This window comes from Suricata suricatta, chromosome 6 (genome assembly GCF_006229205.1).
Source record: "Suricata suricatta isolate VVHF042 chromosome 6, meerkat_22Aug2017_6uvM2_HiC, whole genome shotgun sequence".
Classification (NCBI taxonomy): domain Eukaryota; kingdom Metazoa; phylum Chordata; class Mammalia; order Carnivora; family Herpestidae; genus Suricata; species Suricata suricatta.
The window spans coordinates 107,463,889-107,487,730 of record NC_043705.1 but is presented as its reverse complement, the minus strand read 5'-3'; the positions used below and the strand labels follow the sequence as shown (position 1 = coordinate 107,487,730).

The 23,842-nt window shown below is 46.6% G+C and overlaps 1 protein-coding gene across 1 annotated transcript in view; it reads right to left on the bottom strand.

Moving 5' to 3' along the window:
- Nucleotides 1-639: 639 nt before the first annotated feature.
- PDE6A (phosphodiesterase 6A) overlaps nucleotides 640-23,842 on the bottom strand; it is a 67,860-nt gene continuing 44,657 nt past the window's right edge. Inside the window, exons 18-22 of the mRNA XM_029941444.1 lie at nucleotides 14,503-14,566; nucleotides 14,233-14,307; nucleotides 12,618-12,701; nucleotides 2,549-2,696; nucleotides 640-1,183 (exon numbers count right to left, since the gene is read on the bottom strand). Of these exons, the coding sequence (XP_029797304.1) occupies nucleotides 1,104-1,183; nucleotides 2,549-2,696; nucleotides 12,618-12,701; nucleotides 14,233-14,307; nucleotides 14,503-14,566 (451 nt within the window). The 3' untranslated portion in view covers nucleotides 640-1,103. The remainder of the gene's footprint in view (nucleotides 1,184-2,548; nucleotides 2,697-12,617; nucleotides 12,702-14,232; nucleotides 14,308-14,502; nucleotides 14,567-23,842) is intronic.

The following is a 23,842-nucleotide window of genomic DNA, read 5'->3' as shown; positions in this document are numbered from 1 at the left end:
TGTCATTGGGCATAGGCCATCCCGGGAAAGGCCGTGACCTTGGGTGAAGGATCTCCCTGCAGCTGAGGGATTCTTCAAGGGACAGCTGCCGGGACCACATGTCCTTTGCTCTTCAGGAAAGAGTCTGCATAGCTCATCACAGCATCGACCGCCCCTGGATATGAGGTGTTCATTTGCTGCATGTGATAACGATGTGGTTATATTAGAAAACACCTGGATGTTTTTAAAGATGTGTAATGGAGGAGTGAAATTATATGTCTGAAATTTGCTTGTAAATACTTCAGCTAAGGGGCACCTGGCTGGCTCAGTCCAAAGAGTGTACGACGCTTGATCCTGAGGTTGTGAGTTTGAGTTCCACATGGGGTGTAGAGGTTACTTAAATGAATAAACTTTAAAAAAATACCATCAATCTGAAAAAAATGACTTCAGCTAAGGGAAAAACTGTGAAAGAGATGTAAAAGAATAGATGAGGCAAATGTGGTAAATTAAAAAAAATTTTTTTAATGTTCATTTATTTTTAAGACAGAGAGAGAGAGGGAGAGAATGAGCAGGGGAGGGACAGAGAGTGAGGGAGACACAGAATCTGAAGCAGGCTCCAGGCTCTGAGCTGTCAGCACAGAGCCCGATGCGGGGCTCCAATTCATCAAATGCAAACTCATGACCTGAGCTGACGTCAGACACTCGACTGACCGAGCCACCCAGGCGCCCCGTGGCAAAATTTTAATACTGAAATCTGGGAGATGGGGAAGCAGGGAGGAATTCATTGTACAATTCTCTCCTCTTGAGGATGATTGACAATTGTTACAAGAAATCATACAACGAAAGGATAAGAACAAAAATGACGCTAAGCAAGCAGGTAGGTCTGGCCCTAAAGAGATATTTGATGTCTATGAAATCTAAAAGGTTGGTTTAGTGCAATAAACAAGTACTCAAAACTGGAAAAAGGAAAGAAAACCACTAAATAGAATATAAGCTGAATTCTCATTCCGCTTTCAAATCCTAGGACTCTTTTACTTCTCAGGAAGGTTTTTGGGTTTCCGCTGGGGTGGGGAATGTCTTTCCACGAGGGTGGGGCCATTCTGGTCCGCGGCTGCCCGGAAGGGCTACTGGATGCAGCAGGACTTGGATGCCGGTGCGCCCCCTGCTGGGCCAGGGTTGCCCCCGGGCTGACTGCCCGCGGCCTCTGCAATCAGACCAGAAAGAGAACACACCAGGTGAGAGGAGGCTGCTTCTGCTTCCCTTTCGCCCAGGTTTAGACCAAGAGTTGCAGACTCAGGGGCTTTCAGAGGCCAACAGATAATCACACGTACAGAAGGCGAGCCAAGTGTAAGGAATCGAGAAACCAAGACTGTTTCCTTCCATGAAGAGAAAGAGCAGCATTATGGTGATGATAAACGGCCACCAGCCCTTGGCACCTCTGTCTGGTCGGCAGCAGTCGGTGGTGAAAACTGGCAAGCAGGAGAGATCCCCTATCCTGTCTAACGGGGACATTTGCCACTCAGCTCCAGCTAATTGTTGTCCTGCAGAATAGCAGACAGGTGTGGCCAAATACCGATTTTTTTTAAAGAAATGTTAGAGATTTGGATTTTTAAAATTTGAAATGTCCCAGTTTTAAAATGTGGACAGCAAAGTCACAAGAAAAGAATGCAAGCTGAACGAAAGACCTCTATCTGCAGGCTACAAGTTTGCCCAGACCTGCCACTAGCCCAGAAGGTAATTTGCAAGTGAGAAAAAGATGCACCTTCCTTGGGGCGCTTTACTGCCATTTCTGGAAAACTGTAATAACCACACAAACCTATGATGACAGTTATGTATAGGACATTGGGGCGGTGCAAACAGCATGTCTTGCAAAACATAAATGGTGACCCCACATTTGCAGCCACATGTCATGTCCCGTGAGGGAACTGGACCCACACAACCAGTGAAAGAAACGACTTGAAGGAGGGAGAGTGTGCTCTCAATTGGGAGGAGCTGTTAACAAACATCGCACTTGATTTCTGAAGGCAGGGCTATGACCGCTGGGTGGAGGTTTCAACAAGGAGAACAACTGCAGTTCAAGGAGGAGCTTTCTGATAGTGATGCTGCATGACGATGTTATGCACAGTAGTGAGCCCTCCATCACTGGTGGTGTGCAAGAAAAGGCTCATGCTGGTATAGATAGTATTCAAACATCAGACAGAAGGCCAGAAACAGGGGCCCCTAAAATTTCTTTAACCAATAATTCTAGGTTTTCTCCTTTGCCCCTGGGTCCACAGCCCTAGAATTGGAATCTGTCCTACATTGGTTGGGGCACAGCCAGCAATCCTTCGTAGAAGGTTCCATCTTGGGAACTAAGCTGGTCCACCTACTGTGTGGCTTGGCCATGGTGCTATGAGGCATGTTGGTGAGCCTCAGAGCCCTCATGCAGAATGAGGGCAATCAGAGGTGGCAGACGCCTGAATGGGACCACACCACACAAATGAAGCCCCTAGGCGAGGCCAAGCACAGCTGGGAGTGTTTTGTGGGTGGGGACAAGGCTCCTTGTCCCCCTCTCCCCTCCTCCACAAACCTTGCTTGGCTGCCTGCTGCTTCTGCTTCTCCTCCTCCAGCGCCTTCATCTTGGCATCGTATTCATCCGCGAGCGCCTTCCACTCCTTGCGGTTGTTGGTGATCCCATCCAGCATGGGAGTGATCTCCTCGTGGAAACGGGAGAATTCCTGGAAGAGAGCAAGTCTCTGGTGCGCCGTCCATGGCCCATGGCCCAGCCGAGAGGGAATGAGCTGCCTGGGGCAGTGGGCTTCCTTCCCATCACCCAATGGTATGGATGCTGGCGCCAGCGGGGGGGGGGGGGGGGGGGGGGGGGGGGGGGTGGGGGGGCGGGGCTTGCAGGCGGCAAGAGCCTGTGCATCCCTCTTCTGCGTAAAACCCTCCTGGGGCAGCGCCATGTCCTTCACCTGGCTTTCGAACCCCTCCAGATCTGCTGCCCTGGCCCCTTCACCATTTTGAACCCTCTGGGTAAGTAGAGTCCCCTATTAGAAGCTCCAGAAGCCTCTTCCACATCTCATTTCGCTGTAAAGATGCCCTTTGCCCATCTCCCCCAGCGGCCGTGAACGTGGAGAAGCAGGGGCAGCTGCGCCTTGTTCCCTGGGGTGAACAGTGTCTGAGGCACAAAGACACCAGAGAACATTTGCTGAATGCAGTTAGGATTTGTGAAGGGGATTCTTAAAGCCTCTTAGCTCCAAGACTACATATACTGTCTCGAGCACAGCACATTACAGTTTATGAAGCGCGTCATCTCCCTTGAGCCCCAGATACTCCTGGGAGGTGGAAAAACACGATGCATCCTTCCTGGGTTTTTAGGTGAGGGAATCAAAATGCAGGTTGATGGACTAGATTTGCTCAAGGTGAGAACAGCAAATCCAGGACCCACCACGGAGTTCCAGCCAGAGCCGGCTGTGCTCAGAGCTGCCTGGGCTTGGACCCAGCTGTGCCACCACCAGCTGTGTGACCGTGGGGTGGTGACCTTACAGAGCTCTGCCTCAGCCATCCTTGCAAGGCTGTGGTAGCACACGGAGGGCACTCAGCCTCACCTACCTGGTTTAATAATATTGCTGATGATAGTGGGGAGCATGGCGACTCTGCCTGGTGTTCAGAGCACTCCAATTATAACAGAGACGCGCTTGCTTGCTCTGAGAGAATGCTCCCTTCTCCCTAGCACAGCAGAAAGCGCCCTAAACCAGGGGTCAGGCACCCTGGCTCTCCGCCCAGTCTTAGACCTTTTTTCCCAATGCGAGTGACTGAGAACGGGAATCCACAAGGCACAAACGCAGTTGGTTATTGGGTTTATTTTAGTTCAGCCGTACGGCATCTCCCGAGTGCATGGAAAATTCTCGAAGGAGAGTGCCGCTGGTCTGAAGCTCAAGGCTTATATATAGGTCATAGCAAAGCAGAAAAGGTTATCATTGAGGTCACCAATCATAGTTTACAGCCTTACATGGGGGTCAATCACATCCTGACACACAACCGTAAGATTTGGCAGAAACATCAATTTTAGAATTATCTCAGGAGAGATTTGAAGTGACCATAAGTCCGAAAAGGAGGCTAAGCAGGTGCACAGAAGCGAGAATTTTGCTGTTAAGGGGTGAGGTTGTCTTGAAAAACAAGTTAACATTTAGGCTATAATTATTGGTTACATACTAGGACTTCCAGAGTCTGATTGCTCAACCCAAGAATAGAGTCAGACAGGGAAACAATGGCTGGTATGTTTCCATAAGGGTCAGCTTGACCCAAAAGGGGTCTTAACATTCCCCACTGATTTTTGGTGTCTCCAGTTAATCTTACACCGGAGTTTTAGGGTCTAGGGGTAGCCTTCTGTTGTAACATTAAAGGTTTAAGGGAGCCTGCCCTGGACCTAGTATAAGCCATGAGTTTGTTAATTATACAAGGTCCTACAGCCAAGGCTGAAAGGAAGATAATTAAAGGCCCAATTAAAGCTGATATTAGAGTCATTAGCCAGGGGGACCAATTGAATAAGGATTGGAACCAGCCATTATTTGACTCCACTTAACTATACCTGGTTGACAAATGCTAATTTACTGTGGCAAAGGTTTCTTTTATGATTCCAGACTTAATGGCATAAAAACAGCATTTTTCTGCTGCACATAATCCTCCCTCTTTTATAAAAAGCAAATCCAAACCTCGGCGATTTTGGAGAACCATTTCAGCTAAGGACTCAATTTGGCCCTCTAAATGGGTTACAGATTGGGTTAGAAGTCCCAGCTTTGGGGCCACCTGTTGGCTTAAGGATTTGAAATTCACATCTTGTAGTCCTAATGCTGAGGCGCCTAAAGCAGCTGAGCCAGCAACGCCTACTGTAGTTGGGACTGGGACCAGTATGCGTACTCTCTTTTTTCGATGTGTCCCCTGGGATGCGAGATAAGTGAGACCCGTGAGACCATCATAAATTGTTACTTGAGGGATTATGTGGGCTAGTATACAGAAGTCTGGTTTATGTTGGAGGACAGAGATGGAGATTTGGAGCCTCTGTATAAGTAAGATCGTTAGAAGTAGCCGGAAGATGCAGAGGGGGGTCTAAGTAGGACTCATTTACATGTGGGCTTTTTATAAAGAGTCCTTGTCCTTGAATGTCTCCTATAGACAACTGCTGTCTATCCCAATTACAGGCAGAAGCCGGGATTAAATCCAAAGACCGTGAATAATTAACGGCAATCCTACATAAAAAGGGGGCTGGGCACTTAGACATATTCAGCAATCTTTAGGAAGGCTAGGATTAGATTGATTTAAAACATGATATATAGCATCTAGGGTGTTAAGATATGGTCCTATAAGAGGTTGGGGCTTTAACATATTTACTTGAGCACTATTTTGCCCCATGGGTTGATAGGCTTGCGGGCCGGTATAGAGGGGCCCCGTCAGCTGAGGAGCAATAGGAACGGAGCTCTGTTGTATGGGGAGGTCTATCATGGGGTTTCTTCCCATAGCAGATAGTCCCATTGTCCGTGTTATTCCTATTTTCCATTCTTTAAATCTTACCTCCCAGTTTTTAACCTTGAAAGTAAAGGAATTGCCTTGTCCTAATGTCTTGCAAGGAGGATGGCCATCTCTTTGTATTTCTAAGTACTGGTCACTCTGCTCCCAGGATGTGGTGGTCTTACATCCCCAATATCTGTAGTAAAATTTGGGCCTTCCTGTATCACAGTTAGGGTTTCTTTCTGCTCTACAGGCATAAAGTTGTAAGAGTTGGAGAGCTACCTCCTCAGATATTCCCCCATGGCCCCTACATTTTTCTGTATCTGTCCCAAAGTAGGGTGCCTTTCCAGCTGAGCCCCAGAAGCTGCTCTCATCTAGTTCAGAGAAACCCAAGTCACAAAGATCTACCTTAAATTGGGGTTCCTTATCAGTAACTAGTGTTTGAATAGTTTTTCCCGTTAGGCCATTTTGTAGTGTCCAGATCCAATTCTGGGGATGGTGATTATTACCAGCCAGGAGATATATAACCTGTGTTCCCATATACGTGGGAGTACCTATGAATAGACAGGTTACAGTTACTAATGCACCAGTCTTATCTTTGTTGGTTTGGACATCTTGACGACTTTCCACAGCCTGTCGTCCTTGGTTGTCTTGGGGGGTGCTGCTTTGACATGGGAGTGATGTATCCAGGTAGGGTGTCTGGCAACCTTCACAGCTGTTGTAGTCAGGACAATGGGGCATGGTCCATTCCACTGAGGCTCTAATGAGCCTGAAGTAAACCTGTGAATAAAAACTAAATCCCCAACTTAGTGAAAGTGTGCAGACGGAGTAATAAGTTTTATGTGCCCTTCTTGGATCTCCTTATGGAGCTGGGCCTGGATGAATTTTAAGGCCCACAGTGAGTGGAGGAGCTTTTGATTAGTCCATTCTTCCTGGAGTTCTATAGATAGTCTGGGCACAAGTGGGGGAGCCCTCCCAAACATTATTTCATAAGGAGTGGGCCCAAGTTGGGTAGGTGTGCATCGGGTACCAAGTAGGGCAAAAGGCAGGAGATCAACCCAATCTATTCCAGTCTCCAGGAATGATTTTGTTAGAGCTTTACTTAAAGTTCTATCCTTTTTACCTGTCCTGAGCTTTGGAGACGGCAGGCACAGTGTAATTTTTACTCTATTCCTAAGATTTTACTAACCAATTTTGATATCTTAGCCATGAAGTGTGGGCCATTGTTGGACCCCAGGAATAAAGGCAAACCAAATTGGGGAATTATCTCCTGTAGTAGTTTCTTTACCGTTATTTCTGCTGTTTTTCCTTTTGTGGGGACTGTTTCTACCCACTTAGAGAAAGTGTTTATAAACACCAATAGGTACCTATACCCATAGTTTCTTTTTTTTATTTTTGTGAAGTCTAGCTCCCAGTGTTCCCTGGGGTTTGTTCCACGACAGTGGACCCCAGGTGGCCCAGTGAGTCTGATAGCATTTGTCTTCACACAGGTTAGGCATCGTTCCACCAGGTCTGAAAGCATAGGAGTCATTTTGGGAATGTATAAGTGAGGAGACACCAGTTGAGATTTTTTTTCACCCAGATGGGTGGCTTCATGGAGTTGAGTTAACAGTGTTTTTCCTAGAGTCTCTGAAGTGACTAATTGCCCATCAGGGTGTTGCCACCAGCCACTGGAAAGGGTTTTTTTAATCCCTTTGGGAATATTTGCTCTCTTCCTTTGGGGAGTAGGTTGGCTCATCTGGTAGTGTGGGCTGAGGATGGAGAACCAGCTGGTCAGCCTTCCCCACTGATGTTTGGGCAACTGCCCTTGCCTCTTTATCGGCAGTTTGATTTTCTAGGACCTTAAGGGAGTTTCCCCATTGGTGCCCCCTACAATGAATTATGGCCACCTTTTTGGGAAGCCGTACTGCCTCAAGTAGGCTTAGGATTTTCTCTTTCTTTTTTATAGACTTTCCTTTAAATGTTAACAGTTCTCTATTTTTATATATTTTACCATGGACATGTCTGGTAGCAAAAGCATACCGACTGTGTATATGTTTACTCTTTTATTTTTCCCCACTTGAAGTGCCTGAGTTTAGGCGATTAGTTCAGGCTTTTAGGCTGATGTTCCTATGGGTAGCGATTGGACCCATATTACCTGCATCTGGTGATTTACCACAGTAGTTCCAGCACACCATTGTCCTTGGGAGATGAAATTGCTCCCGTCCATGAAGAATGTTTCAGTTGTGTCCAGAATATCCTGGTCGGTCAAATCAGGTCGTCCATTCATAAGTTTCTAGGAGCTCAAGACAGTCATGAACTGGTGGACCTTCATCAGATTGCGGTAAGAGAGTGGCAGGATTGAGCCCTGTTACCCGTTTGAATTTGAGTCTTGGCTGGTCCAACAGTTGGTCCTGGTACTGAAGAAGTCTGGCCTTCGAGAGCCATCCAGCAGGAGAACTGTGAAGTAGATGTTCTACTGCATGAGGAGTGATGACCGCTAGTGTTTGGCCATATGTGAGTTTATCAACCTCCTTTATGAGGAAAGCCGTGGCAGCAACAGTTCCCAAACAGAGGGGTCACCCTTGGGCTACTGGATCAAGGCACTTGGATAAATAGGCAATGGGTCTGTTCCAAGGCCCGAGGGTTTGAGTGATTACCCCCTTGGTGACTCGGTTTTTCTCGGCCACATACAAAGAGAACGGTTTGGAAATGTTTGGCAGGGTTAGGGCCGAGGCCGAAATTAGTGTTTGTTTTAAGTTATCGTAAGCTCCCTGTTGAGTCTCAGTCCAAACCAAGGGGGTTGATCCCCTTGCTGTGGTTTCATAGAATGGTTTTGCTAATTCAGCAAACCCGGGAATGCAGATACGGCAGTAACCTGCAGCCCCAAGGAATTCTCGGACTCGTCTTTTGGTAGTTGGAGGGGGTATCTGGAGAATTGCCTGTACCCGGGAGGCAGAAAGAGACCTCTTACCTTCTTGCAACGTGTATCCCAGCTACATCACGTGAATCTCGCAGATTTGGGCCTTTTTTCCTGAAACTCGGTAGCCCAAGTCTTGCAAAGTCTGTAGGACTCCTGCCGTTGCCTCCTGACGGGTAACCTGGTCAGGTCTGGCAATCAGTAAATCATCAACATACTGCAAGATGGTGGCCTTAGGGAAATGGGCTCTTACCGGTAGCAAGTCTTTGCTCAAAGCTTCTCCAAATAAGGTGGGGGAGTTTTTGAACCCTTGGGGGCAGTCGAGTCCATGTCAATTGTCCGGTGGCCCCATTATCTGGATCTGTCTGTCCATTCAAAGGCGGATATTGGTTGACTAATAGGAGCCAGCGGAATGCTAAAGGAAGCGTCCTTGAGGTCTAATACAGAGTAAATAATGTGATGGGGGAATGAGACTTAAGAGCATATAAGGGTTAGGTACTGTCGAGTGTATAGTTTCCACCCGAGAATCAACCTCTCGCAGGTCTCACACCCGTCTATAGTCATTAGTGCCAGGCTTATGGATTGGTAGCAGAGGAGTGTCCCAAGGTGATGTACAGGGCACAAGAATACCTGCTTCCTGGAACCTCCGTATATGTTTTGATATTACCCGTTTTGCCTCTCGTCGAATCAAGTATTGTTTTATTCGAACTGGCTGAGCCAAAGCAAGCAATTGTCCCACCACTGGGGCATGATGGGCAGCTGGTCCAGGGGACTCGTCTCAGACCACACCGTCGGGAATTTTCCCATCAGCTCCTTTACCAAGGGGAAACAGGTTAGCTTTTCTTCCTCCTGGGGATATAGCACATATTCCTCTGAGAGAGGACAAGTGGCTATTAGCTTAGGATCGACATTCAGTTGGAGATTTAAATTTCTAGATTGGTGACGAAAGGTGATGGTTGCTCTCAATTTTCTGAGTAAATCCCTTCCCAGCAAGGGATAGGGGCATTCCGGAATTATAAGGAAAGAGTGAGTTATAGTTCCCTTTCCCAGGTCCACCGTTCACTGTGTTGTCCATGAGTAAGAGGCTGTTTTTCCTGTGGCCCCTTGTATCTGGGCTTTTAATTTAGTCACCAGTCCTAAGGGCATCTTAAGAACTGAATGCGTCGCCCAGTGTCAACTAAGAAATTAGCTTCAGTTTTCCCCACTCTTACAGTGACGATAGGCTCTTGGGGATTTAGCGGCTGAGAGCCTAGGCCCCTTCAGTCTTCTTCTTCTGTTAAGGGGAGAATTGGGGCTTTTTCCTTCTTTTTGAGTTTGGGACACGACCAAGCGTAGTGTCCTTTCTCTTTACAGTATGCACATTGATCTCTTTCGAGGGGAGGTTTCTTGGAAAGTCCCTTTTCTTTTCCCTTAGCAGGAATTATAAATCCAGGGTCTGATAGTGTCGCTATGGTTGCTCTTTCCATATGTTTGGCTAATTTTTCCTCAGGAGGATATCGATTATGGAAAACTTTCATAGCTACACTCATAAGGTTATCTCTATTTTCCCCATCAAAACCTTTTAACTTTTGTAACTTTTTATGAATATCTGGGGCCAACTGAGCTACAAAAGCCAAATTAAGTGCCTTTCGGTTTTCAGGGGCCTCTGGGTCTATGAGGGTATAGGTCCGGTATGCCACTAAAAGTTGCTCCAGAAAGGCAGCTGTGGATTCCTCGGGTCCCTGTAGGACCTTGTTTACCTTAGACAAATTGGTAGGCTTGTGAGCGGCACCCCTGAGGCCGGCCAGGAGATGCTGGTGAGTGATCTCCTATCTGCTGGTGAATTGTAGTCCCAATCTGGGCATGTCAAGGGTGCTCTCTCTTCCAGGCGGACTTACTGGGCCGCCTGGAGGGCTGTTCCTTTTGTGCCTAGGACAGTGTGCGGTGGCTGTGGTTGAAGATACTTCCCTGCTCTTCAGAGGTAAAGAGCACCTGTAAAAGCTGTTGACAATTGTCCCACATGGGTAAGTGAGTATGAAAGACAGATTCTAGCAGCGAAATGAGAGCCTGTGGCTTCTCCGAAAAAGGGGGATTTCGATGTTTCCAATTGTACAAGTCACTTGTGGTGAATGGAACATAAATGTATCTAGCCCCATTAGTGGCTTCCCATAAGGGCAGGAGGGGAGCTGGCGCAGGTGGAGCCACTCGAGGACCATAGGGAAGCCCAGTACAAGTATGGGGGGGGGGTGATAAGAGGGTTAGAAAGAGGAGAGGGAGTACAGGCCGAGGGGAAGATGGGCCCAAAGGGGGTGATGGGGTTAAGGAACTGGGAGTTTGGGGGTATGGAGGGGGTTGACTGGAGAGGTTGAGGAGGTCTTCCACTGGAGAAGAAAGGACTGGTTTCCCCTCAGTCTGGGTAGAAACCGTGGGTCTCTTTGCTGTTACCAGAACCCTGCAATTAGCTCTTAAAGAGTAATGACGCAGCCATGCTGGTGGTTGTTTGCATGCAGGCACCCAAATGTTGACGTAAGGAAATTGATCTGGGTGTCCTGGCTCTCCAGTCACCATTTGCCATATAGCCTGACAGACAGAGGGATCGAAGGTGCCCTTGGGCGGCCTTCTGGTTCCAAAGTTGACCATTCCAATTCACAGAGGGTCCGCAACCTGCCCCTAGAAAACTTGATTTCATACTCAACCGCCCTCTCGAGTGAGTAGATGGTCTTGAAGTCGGTAAGAAAACATTCTAGAGGTGTATACATTTTTGACCCCGAGTTGCCCATTTGACTAGAAGTATTGAACAAAACACAAGGACACAGACAGAAACCAGACGACTAGACAAACACAAATGTATGTGACAGACACAAGTGGCACTGATAATAAAAAAATGTTAACAAGAAACATAAAGCCTAAAACAAATGGTCGGGGTGATGGGGCCCAACCCGAACGGTCTGAGGACAAAGCAAATGGTCCGAAGACCAAAACTCCCCAGCCAACATCTTGGCTGGTTCCAGTTGGCAAGGTTCCAGGCTTGTCAGCCCCTCTGACCCAACCTACAAACGGTCATGACTGGCACAAATCTTACCTTTGGAGATGATGGAAACAATGAGCTCAAACCAATCTCCAAACCCGTGACCTGGTGCCAGGGCCCAACCAAGTGGAATTCTCCTCTTGGAATCTCGCTGAGGCCTCTAAAATGTTAGACCTTTTTTCCTAATTCGAGTCATTGAGAATGGGATCCATGAAGCATAAATGGAGTTGGTTATTGGGTTTTAGTTCGGCCAAACGGCATCTCCTGAGTGCATGGAAAATTCTCGGAGGAGAGTGCCGCTGGTCTGAAGCTCAGGGCTAATATATAGGTCATAGCAAAGCAGAAAAGGTCATCATTGAGGTCACCAATCATAGTTTACAGCCTTACATGGGGGTCAATCACATCCTGACACACAACCGTAAGATTTGGCGGAAACTTACCAATTTTAGAATGGTCTCAGGAGAGATTTGAAGTGACCAATCATAAGTCCGAAGGGGAGGTGAAGCAGGTGCACAGAAGCGAGAACTTTGCTGTTAAGGGGTGAGGTTGTGTAACACTATCTTGAAAAACAAGTTAACCTTGAGGTTATAATTTTTGGTTACATACTAGGACTTCCAGAGCCCGATTGCTCAACCCTTAATTGTTTACCAGGAATAGAGTAAGATAAGGAAACAATGGCTGGTATGTTTCCATAAGGGTCTGCTTGACCCAGGTGGGGACTTAACACCAGCTCCAGGCTGACTCCAGTGATGTTGGCCCTGTCATTTCTCATCTCTGACCTCATCATGTGTAACATGGCCCAAATAAAAATAACTAGTGGGACGAAGATGGTGACACAAATAATGGAGTTAGGAGCAGTGGGTTTTTCGGAAGAGGACTTTACCTATGAGCCACGGCTCAAAGAAACTCCAGGTTGTCTTTTGACAATTGGGTTACCTTGACCCATCACATTTCCACCAACTAGGAAAGTTAGGAGGGTGTATGTCCCATGGCCTCCCCCTTTCCTATCTGAAATCAGGTGTAGTCATTTGTTCCTATGGTGTTGAGCAATGAGAGTGCATGAGCCCCAGACTCTGGCCTGTGTATATAACCACTCAAGACCCCCATGGGGCTGTCCTGAGGACCAAATGTCATTGCAGATGAGAAGCTCTTTGTAAACTATTGGCCACTGGTCACTTGCCAGGGTTTAATCCTGTATTTACCAAAGACACCTCGCTGAGCCTGAGAAAGCAAAGGACCTACCTTGTAGACAAAGGTGCAGACAAAGTCAATGAAGCCAACCTGAAGCTTGGGGAGTTCATCTGCCTTGTTTCTGTCCATCATGGGCTGACATGAGGGAGAAAGAGTTAACTGTACTGGGCTGCTCCTGACATGCTGCCAGGACCTACCCTACCAATGAAGCATTCTTGTTCAGAACAAAACAAAACAAAACACCCAACTAAACCTGAACTCATCAAGTTTCCAGATCTGACTGCCAGTTTTCAGGAAATATGGGGATAAAGGAACATATTAAATAACACCACGAGGATACAATCAACCAAATCCAGAGTGTGGGAAACTACACAACAGAAAACCCACAGTCTTCCACAAATCGATACATGGCATATATATATGTGTGTGTGTGTATGTGTGTATATATATGTATGTATATTTTTTTTAAAGAGGAGAAAATTGCTATGTATTGAAAGAGACTCAAAAGACATAACATCCCGAGGGAATGTGGTCCTTGACTGGAATCTGATTTGAACAAATCAACCTAATTATTTTTGTACTCCATCAGAGAAAATAAACAGAGATTGAGTATTAGATGATCTTAAAGAATTATTACTAATTTTGTGAGCATAGTAATGGTATTGTGTGTGTGCGCGTGTGCACGCGCTCACATACCATGTGTGAGTTTCTTATCTCTTGGAGAGGCATACTAAAGTATTTATGGGAGAAATGATAACATCTGGAATTTACTTTAAAATATTTTAGCCAAAAGATAACAAAAAGCTTGAGGCTAGTGGGGATAGATAAAACAAGAATGGCCAACTGTCACTGGCAGTTGAACCTGGCTGATGGGTCTCTAGAGTTCGCTCACTGTTCTCTCTACATGTTAAAACATGGAAAAGAAAGAAGAGAGATCCAAATCTGTGGCTCCCTGCCTGCCTGCAAGGGGCTTGCACGCCCCTCACCGCTTGGACTCACCCTGAGTCCCTGCCCCAGGCTCACATGGGTGCCCTGGCATGCCCTCTGAACTGCCACAGGCTTCACTGGTCCCCGTCTCCGTCAATGGCTGTCCCCAGAATGTGTCTCCCTCTTACCCCGGCCTCTACTTCCTAGTCCCACGCTCACTCAGCTAACCTCTCCCAGGGCACCCCATCTCAGGTGGGGAGCCCACAGACTGTCCCAGCCATGCCTGCTTTACATATGAATGGGTGCTCAGCTTGACCAACTCTTCCGCTTGTATGCCCTGTACTGTTAGAATAGGGCCTGGGAGGTGACCCCCTAGACTGTTGGAAGTGAAAGGCAGTCTGTTTTGGTGTCCACTTGTCAATCTCCACCTAGCAGAGTGAGCCAGGGATGCGTCCAATAGAGCCGGGTTCTCAAGCTTTAGCAGGGCACACATTTGCTTAGCCTACCTCCAGAGTTTCAGCTTAGGTTGGTTTAGGGTGGGGAACGGGAATTTGCATCTCTGACACGGTCCCTATTAGTGAGGTTGATGGTAGCCTGGGGCCATGCTTTGAGAACCAGTGCATTAGGAAAAGATCATCTCTATGGTAAGATCACACATGTCTGTGTCAGGGGTCACGTCTGTCTGTCAGGATGAGATCACACACACCCGACATCAGGCTGATGTCCCATCTCTACTCACAATGGGATTTTGTTGCAGCACAGTGCGCTCCAGGTCACCTTGTTCCCAGAATTCAGCAGCAACCAGCAGGGCGACCTGCAGCAGGGACACCCCCCCAAAGTCAAGGCCCAGCCCCCATCCTCCTGCCCCTGCTCCACCCCTCTTGGGGGCATGTCCTGGCAGGAGAGGATGAGGAGAAGCGGGGCTGCCACTGAAACTGGGGTCCAAGCTACCTCGGCTGCTGTCGTGATGCTGGGACTCCCCTCCTCTCAGGTCAGGAGAGCTCCATACCTTACTCTGTACCTCCCAGGGCTTGGTGATGGCTGAGAGATCGCAGGCAGTCATCATCATGGCCCTGGACACAAAGACACCATCCATTAGGCCAGAGCTATTTAAGGCTGAAAGTGCTGGTTAGTTTCAACTCTCTCCTTCCTCTGCACGGGAGAGTGCTCCCGGGGCTCCCAGGGGGTGAGGACTCACTTCTGTGGTGCATCTGGAGGGCAGGCTTTGAAGTCAGACACAGGTTAGAATCCTGCCTCTGTCAATTACCAAGAGTCTGGCCTGGGACAATTAAACCAACCTCTCTAAGCTTCAGTTTCCTTATCTGTAATAATAGTGGCACTTTCCTTGTGAAATGGGTGCAAGATTCAATGAGATCATGTGTGTAAAAATCTTAGCAGACTGCCTGGACCTGGCATGTGCACAATAGATATTGGCAATTATCATGAACATATATTGGGTTTTTATTATGTGACACATACTGTTCTAGGCATTTTAAAACATGCATTTCATTGAAATTTCAGCACCTCTTCAGAGGTCTTTCTCTCCTGTCTAACAGAAACCGATGCTTCTCCAACTTTTTCTTGTCATCCTCCCTACCTTCCACACAAAGAGCCTTTTCAGACTTTTTTTTCTGTATTCCCTCCAGCAGGAAATGTTAAAACCATGGACACATGTATGTTTATGTGGAGGGCCACAGATCACTGTAATATCTAAGGCTTTTTGCTCCTGGATGGAGTGATTATCATCCCCCCATTAAAAATGCCCAGTATAAGAAGTAACACATCAGTCATTTCAAGGAAGCCTTGTCTTAAGAAGAATAGGGAAGGATTAAAGAAAGAAAGGATTGAAAAGTAAACTCCTTGGGGCGCCTGGGTGGCTCAGTCTGTTAAGCGACCGACTTCGGCTCAGGTCATGATCTCATGGTTTGTGGGTTTGAGCCCTCCATCAGGCTCTGTGAAGACAGCTCAGAGCCTGGAGCCTGCTTCAGATTCTGTGTCTCCCTCTCTCTCTGCCCCTCTCCTTCTCTCTCTCTCTCTCTCTCTCTCTCAAAAATAAACGTTAAAAAAGAAGAAGAAGAAAGATAAACTCCTAAGGGAGTTTCACAAGAATAGGAAGAAGGTAAGACAGGTGTTAATATCTAGGTAGGGACAGTATAAGACAGACAAGGGAGGGCATGGACAAAACACTGGAGGAAGGCAGGAATTTGAAAAGGTGTTCCTGAGGTGGAGGCAGAGTGGCATGAACATCTGGGATGGGAATCCAGGGCTGTGTGCTGTGGATCTTACAAGCTGGAAGGTGCAAACGATACCCGATAAGCAATGGAGAGCTATGGAAGGCTGAGGGCCCAGCCATGACCTCTTTAGTGCTGGGCTATACGCAGGCCAGTTGGCAGTCCCTGGAGGATGGAGCAGAAAGCAGAGGGTGGGGAGGGAGGAGGGATCCGCGGCAGCAATCCTGGGATCCTGGGAAAGTCCGGGGTCAGCCTGATTTGGTGAGACTTGGTGGGCAGGGGTGGGGGAGAGGGGAGAAGGCTGGTGCCCTTGCTCTTTGGACGATTTTACAATCAACCTCCTGTATCTGGCATATTTTTCAGAAGCTAGTCTGGGAAGCCTTCAGAACTCATAGAACAATCTGATGCTTGCCAGAGGAGAGAAGGGGCTGACGGAGTGGGCGAAAATGGGTGAAGGGGAGTGGGAGACACAGGCCTCCAGTTAGGGAATGAATAAGCTGTGGGCTGAAGGGGGCTGCATAGGGAATACAGTCAGGGGTGTTGTGACAGTGTTGTACGGTGACATAACTACACTTGCAGCGAGCAGGGCATAAGCTCTAGACTTGTCAAATCACTGTGTCGTACACCAAAACCAACAGAACATTGCATGTCAACTGTACTTCAATAAAGAGTTATTCATGAAATAGTAACAGGTTTAATTCTCTTTCATTAAGTAAACCCTCAAAAATTTGTAGAACTCCTTAAGTAATTAAGCTTTCAGAAATGCAGACATTCCTTTGAAACACCTTTATACTTGGTAATAGCTTCAAAATATGCACCCTATGCTTACTATCACGTGTCGTGGGTGTGTTATCATCAAATAAACCAAACAAATGACTGTTGGGCCATGCACATAAGAGTCACTGGCTCCTTTTTGCCCATCAGTGTCCACATTTTCAGTCCACAGATATGGCTTCTTGAGAGAGCACGGGATGCTTATTTTCCTTGCCTGGAGAGATCATGTGAATATCACTCCCACAGTTGGTGAAACATAACCTAAGTGTGTTACAGACAGAGATTGTGTGCCTGGGAATGGGGAAGCGGGGGAGTGAGGCCATCTGGGCGCCAGAGAAGCAAATCCAAAGCCTCATGCCCTAAAGACAAGGCATTGCATTCACTTCAGCACCACCTCCTTAGGTGGTGTGGAGCCAAGGTGCTATGCTAGGTACTGGGCATCCAGAGAGGCAGGCAGAGAGCTCGCAATCACTCAGAGAACAGATAGCAAAAAAACTGTCATCATGATATGCTAAGGGAGATGGCAGAAAGAAGTGCCAGGTGTAAGAGGAAAAACAAACATCCAAAGGTAAGTGCCCCTGGCTCAGTGGGCATGCAAGAGGTGATGGTGGAGCAGGGTGCTGAGGGGTGCATAGGAGTTCGCCAAGAAAGTGAACAGTGAACAGCGATGCGGTGGAGAGTACGGGAGACCCTCACAGGCAGAGTCTCCCAGAGGAGGTAGTCCCCTGCTCCCCAGAAGGTAGGGAGCCTCCATCTATCCACCCTGTACTCATATGCAAATGCCAGTCAGGGGCTGGTTCACAGGGTCCCTGCTTCTCAGAGACCTTACAGACACGCTGGGGAGTCACACATATGCCACAAAAATGAACGTACATGTGTAAACAAACAACTGCTCTGAAGGAAAGGAATTCTGTTCTAGGAGAATAGGTCTGGAAGGTCAGGGGAAGCTTCCTCAAGGCAGTGACCCAAGAGCTGATGTCTGCAGGCAGCGTGACTGTGAATCTGGCAAAGAAGTGGGTGCGGAAACACATTCAAGGTAGAGAGAGCAGCTAGTGCAAAGGCCCTGGTGAAAGGAAGCCAGCACATTCAAAGAGCTAGAAGGTGAAGGAGCTCAGGAAGCAGCAGGAAAGGGGGGTCAGATGAGGCCCAAGAGACAGCAAGGGCAGGACCGCAGAGCCTGGGCTGTGGGAGGGATTGACTTCGTGCCTAGAGCAACAGGAAAAGCCGACAAAGAGTTTGGACAGAAGGGTGACAAAGAGTTTGGACAGAAGGGTGAAGCAATCAGATTTGCATTTTGGAACACCTGCAGGCCACCACCACCCCCCACCAGGAAGGCCTGCAGGACCAGGGCTGGAGATGGAGGTGGCGATAGGAGTGTAAGGCATTTAAGAAGGAAACTCAACAGAGTGTGGGGACATATTAGACATGCAAAGTCCGGAAGAGGGAGGTGTCAGGATGGGGGAGAGCAAGAGACAATGTGGCTACCACACAGAAGAGAGAAAGAGTAAGTCACAAGGCTTTGTACATGGAGACTCAGGCTCTGGGTACAAGACAGGCATCAGGAGGAGGAGGGCATTGAGTTGACGGGAGAGCCATCTATAAAACATACGCAGGGCTTTGGAATCAGAGCAACTCGATCTCTGCTCTTAAGGTGACTTAATGTCTTTGAGCCTCTCTCTGTTCCTTTGTAAAAGGACCTACAATCCTATTAGATTGGATCATGAAGTTCTGACTCTGTGGGTCAAAAACAATCAAAAGGCAGTGATTTCATATGGTTCGAGGGCATATATTCACTTTAGGGGTTACTGTGACCATCGCCCAAGACAGTTCTGTAAGTGCACACATTGGCCTCCTCTTCATTGCCGTCAGCTTTATCACATTAACCATGTGTTCTGGGCTGCTCAGGTGTGCGGGGCTGGCTGATGGGAAGCAGCTGAGCTTCTGCTCCCCTGCGCCATTCTCAAGGCCAATGTCTCTCCCACTCAGCAGTGCCCTCCTCCCTGACCCTGGCGGAAGCATCCTAACCAACTGAGCCCAGATGTTCAGACACTCCTGGAATCGCACCTGGCCCGGAGGGTGTGGTCTGTGGGGGGGGGGGCGGGGGGAGGGCCTGAGGAAGTCTGAGAAAGCTGTGGGTGTGCCGGGGAGGGGAGGGGTAATGCATGTGTGACACCAGGTAGGTTGAGTTGTCTCTCTGGTCCTCCTCTCATTTGTACAATTCTAGACCAAGAGCCAGCAAATGTTTTCCATAAAGGGCCAGCTGGTAAATAATTTCAGTTTTGCAGACCATGTGGGTTGTATTTTAACTACTCAACTCCGGCATAGTGATGCAAATGCAGCCATAGGTTAAGTAAAGGCAGAGTGCCTAGGACCCAGGGTACTTTATGTTTGAATTTAATTTCTTTTTTTTTAATGTTTATTTATATTTGATACAGAGATAGGCAGAGCATGAGAGGGGGAGGGGCAGAGAGAGAAGGAGACACAGAACTGGAAGCAGGCTCCAGGCTCCAATCTAGCTGTCAGCACAGAGCCTGACATGCGGCTCGAACCCAGGAACATGAGATCTGACCTGAGCTGACTAAACCACCCAGGCGCCCTGAATTTAATTTCTTTTATTTAAAAAATATTTTAATGTTTATTTAGTTGTTGAGGGAGAGAGAGAGAGAGAGAGAGAGACAGAGAGAGAGAGATATGGAGATGAGCAGGGGAGGGGCAGAGAAAGGGAGACACAGAATCCAAAGCAGGCTCCAGGCTCTGAGCTGTCAGCACAGAGCCCAACACGGGGGCCCAAACTCATGAACCATGAGATCATGACCTGAGACAAAGGCAGACACTCAACTGACTGAGCCACCCAGGTGCCCAGAATTTTAATCTCTCTTAAAGCCAGAAAAAAAAAAAACAATAATGCTGAATATGTAAGAGTGAATTCAGCCTGTATTATATACCTTTATACCAACACAGTTATAAAATGTCATTTTTAAAAAAATTTTTAAACATTTATTTTGAGATTGAGACAAAGCGTGAGTGGGGGAGGGGCAGAGAGTGGGAGTCACAGAATCTGAAGCAGGCTCCAGGCTCTGAGCTGTTCAGTAGAGAACTGGACCCGGGGCTCAAACTCACGGACCATGAGATCATGACCTGAGCCGAAACCGGGCACTTAACTGATTCAGCCACTTAGGTGCCCCTTAAACACTTATTTTAATGGAGGAAGAAGCCACAAAGGCAAAAGTGCCTAGGACCACCAAAGTCATAATGTGGCCCTCTGTGGAAAAGGAAAATGTTATTTATGGGTTCTGAAACTTGAACTTCTTACACTTTTTATTTGTCAGGAAACCGTCTTCTTCTTTTGATTCTTTTTCCCTGATCATTTAAACACGTAGTAGGCATTTTAGCTCATGAGTGGAATGAAAACTGGCAGCGGGTCTCACTCTCCAGCACTAGAGAGGGCCCCGGAGCCCTCCCAACTCATAGTTTGGTCAGGCTTCCAGGAGTGAAACCAGAAGTTAGGGGGAGAGGGAAAGGCTTTCATGACCAATGGGCAGCCGTGCCCTCAGTCTAGAGTCACTTTAACACCTCAGCCCAAAGTAAACATACCAAAGTCGGGTGACTTAAGAACTAGCTATGCAGCTGGTGAAAGCCAACGGGGTTAGGATGTGTCAAGGGGTTAGGTGTGGACAGGAGTCCTCCAAGGTAATCAAATAACTTGGTGGGGGGGATTGAATTTTTTCCTCATAACAACCAATTCTGACTTCAAGTCCTACAATTCAATTCTGACATGAACTGTCAGACTCCACATGGCTAAGAGCTCAGTCCCTCACTTCAGAGGTCAGCCACAAGTATCAGGTACCCAAGTTACTCACACACTTCTGTCCAACTAGGGTACAAAGTCGGGGGTGTCCCCAAACACTGCCTTCAGATTCAAAAATTTGCTGGGACAGCTCACAAAACTCAGGGAAACTCTTCACTTAAATTTACCAGTTTATGATAAAGGATACACTTCAGGAATAGCCAATGGGAAAGAGGCGTGGGAGAAGGTATGCGGTGGGGGTGAGGCGCATGCCATTTCCACACCCTCTTCAGACATGTCACCTTCCCAGTACCTCGATGTCTTCAGCAACCCTGTAGCTCTTTGATCTCTCTAGAGGTTTCTATGGAGGTTTTTATCATGTAAGCATTGACATTGGTGACTAACTCAATTTCCAGTCCCTGTTCTCCCCAGCGGCTGGGGGAGGGGCTGAAAGTTCCAAGCTTCTATTCATAGCTTGCTTGGTCTTTCTGGTGATCAGCCCCATCTTGAAGCTCTCCAGGAGCCCACCCAGAGTCACCTCATTAGAACAAAAGACACCCCTATCACTCTTACGGCTCAGAGAATTCCAAGGATTTTAGAGCTCTGTGTCTGGGAACTGGGTACAAAGACAAATACATACATCTTATCAAACTACAGTAAGTTCCCAACACCACTACATGCTGTGAGCAGTACTGCCCAGCACTCCATGCCCCAGCTCAGCCCCATGATAATCCATGAGGTAGAATTATGAAGTAGGGTCCTTCACGCTCTTTGAGCAGATGAGGAAACGGAAGCACAGAGAGGTGAAGCAACCTGCTCAAGGTCACACTGAGCAATAAGTGAAAGAGCTGAGACTTGAGCCCAGGCTGTCTGGTCTCAAAGCCCTTCGTGTAACAGCCACACTCTCCCCAGATAGGAAGCTCTAATGATACATCATTGATGGCCCCCGAGATTGCTTTAGAGCTGTGGCTGTCAGACAGGGACTAGTTTTGTCCCTAGGCGTTATCTGGCAATGTCTGGAGATATTTCTGAGTGTCACAGCTAAGGAGGAGATTGCATCTAGTAGGTAGAGACCAGGGATGCTTTAAACATCCTACAATGCACAACTCTTCACAACCCAGAGTTGTCTCCAGATGTCAATGGTGTCAGTATAAGGCTGAGCCACCTTGCTTTACAAGTCTTCAAACACTGGCCACTGAGTGCCTACCCAAAGAGTTTTGAAAACTGCTTACTTTCTTACGCGTTTTTAAGTTGGTGACTATTTCATCACAAGCTTAAATATTTACAAAGTATCTAATTTACAGCACATTGTAAATATTGGCATTTTCAAATGAAATCGTGACATCATTCTTTAAATACAAAGGAATCTAAAGGGCATAGTAGTTTTGTACCAACCATCAGCCTATGATTCATTTAAAAATACACCAAAAATGGGGCAACTGGGTTGGTCAGTCGGTTAAGCGTCCAACTTCAGCTCAGTTCATGATCTTGCGGTTCATGAGTTCGAGCCCCACGTCGGGCTCTGTGCTGACAGCTCAGAGCCTGGAGCTGCTTCAGATTTTGTGTCTCCCTCTCTCTCTGTCCCTCTCCCACTCATGCTCTGCCTCTTTCTCTCAAAAATAAATAATAAAACATTTTTTTAATTAAAAAAAATACACGAACAAGCATTTCTTTAAGAGTCTGGAATTTTATATCCTTCCTCTTCATCAGAAGCTTGCATTTCCACTTGACTTCACTTGCAGATTTTATCCTAATGTTTTATACAAATGTGTATATGTCCATGTGTATATATGTAAGCGTATATGTGTATATGTGTATACCAATGAAAGACACTCAAGCATGTAAACATGTAAAGTCTTTCACTAACTGCCATTTCACACTTAATCTGCAACCAAATATGCCCATTCATTGAAATGATATAATTGGATATGTTTTCCTTGACCACAGGCTTTTAATCAATCCAACAAAATATATTACCTGTTTTTAGAAATAATTATTAAATGCTCAATGTACTTTTTTTGGAAATTCATCTCTTAATGAGACAGGATTGGGCTATTTTTGAAAAATCAATTAATGAATGAGTATTTCTTATTGCTAGAATAATACAGGACTTAGTATGTGTTTTATGCCAATTTTTTTTATTTTTATAGACGCAAGTAATTAAAAGCTGTGGGAATGGAAGTTTTGTTATGCGATGTCACTCAATTCTTTCAGATCAACTGTGGAAAAAAGGATACTGTGATCATTATTCTGAATCATCTATCAGCTGACAATTCAATTAGGTTCTCCTTCAATTTTGTTTAAGTAAACCTTAGAATCATTCACTTCCTCAATTTCTGGGAAGCTGGCCATTAAGATTTCACTGGGGCTTCTCGTATGCCTATTAATTATACCACTGGGACTTTCTCTGAAGCCTTCTGGTTAAGCCAAGATTCTCAGAATAGGTGAGGTCAATTAAAACGCTATTAATTTAAATATATCTTCCAGGGGCGCCTGGGTGGCTCAGTCGGTTAAGCCTCCACCTTCGGCTCAGGTCAGATCTCACGTTTGTGGGTTCGAACCCCGCGTCGGGCTCTGTGCTGACAGCTAGCTCAGAGCCTGGAGCCTGCTTCTGGTTCTGAGTCTCCTTCTCTTTCTGCCCCTCCCCCTCTCATGCTCTGTCTCTCTGTATCAAAAATAAATAAAAAATAAAAACATTAAAAAATTTAAAAAAATAAAAAATAAATATATCTTCCAGTGTTATATTTTTTATAAAGTGCTTTTATCCTATAACAAGTTTGAACTTTCTCATCAAAACTTCCAAGCTGCAGCTTTGACTCATTTAACTTAAGGCAATGTTTGCCGTATAACATCCTTGGAAATGCCCATTGGTTACTGTCTACTAGAGCAAGCAGATCAGACCTGTTTTTGTCAGAAAGAATCTGATTTTATTTTCCAACCCCAATAAGCATGTTAGAATGCATCCCAGTGTCACACATCTTATTTTTTATTCTTAATTTTAAGAAAGGTAGAGGCAGATAGATTAGTGTGTAGGCAGAATCGATTAATAGATAGATAGATAGATAGATAGATAGATAGATAGATAGATAGATAGAAAGTGGCACAGGTGAAACTAGGTGCTGCTACCATCAGTGGTTATTATTGATGCCCCTTTACCCTGATATCAGGGAGACATCCCTGGACAGTGGTACATTCTCTGAAGAAAGTAAAATTGTTAAATTAAAAATGCCTTAGCTCCTACTGCCCCACTGTTCAATCTAGGACAGAATTCTCTTTCTCAAATGCCTTTTTTTTTTTTTTTTGCATTTTATATATGTGTGTGTGTGTATACACATATATATATATTATACACACACATGTATAATAGAGACAGACAGTGAAGGCCTGACTTTGTAAAGAGGGAGAAGAGTAAGGGAACTGACAATGCTTCACCTCCAGGGCTTTCTTAGGAAGATGAGGTTAAGAAAGAGCGCCAATGCCCTTGAGGTCATCCACGCCCCTGTAATTCTTAGAAGGCTTTGGGCTGGAGCTGGGGCTGGGGGTGGTACATGTACATC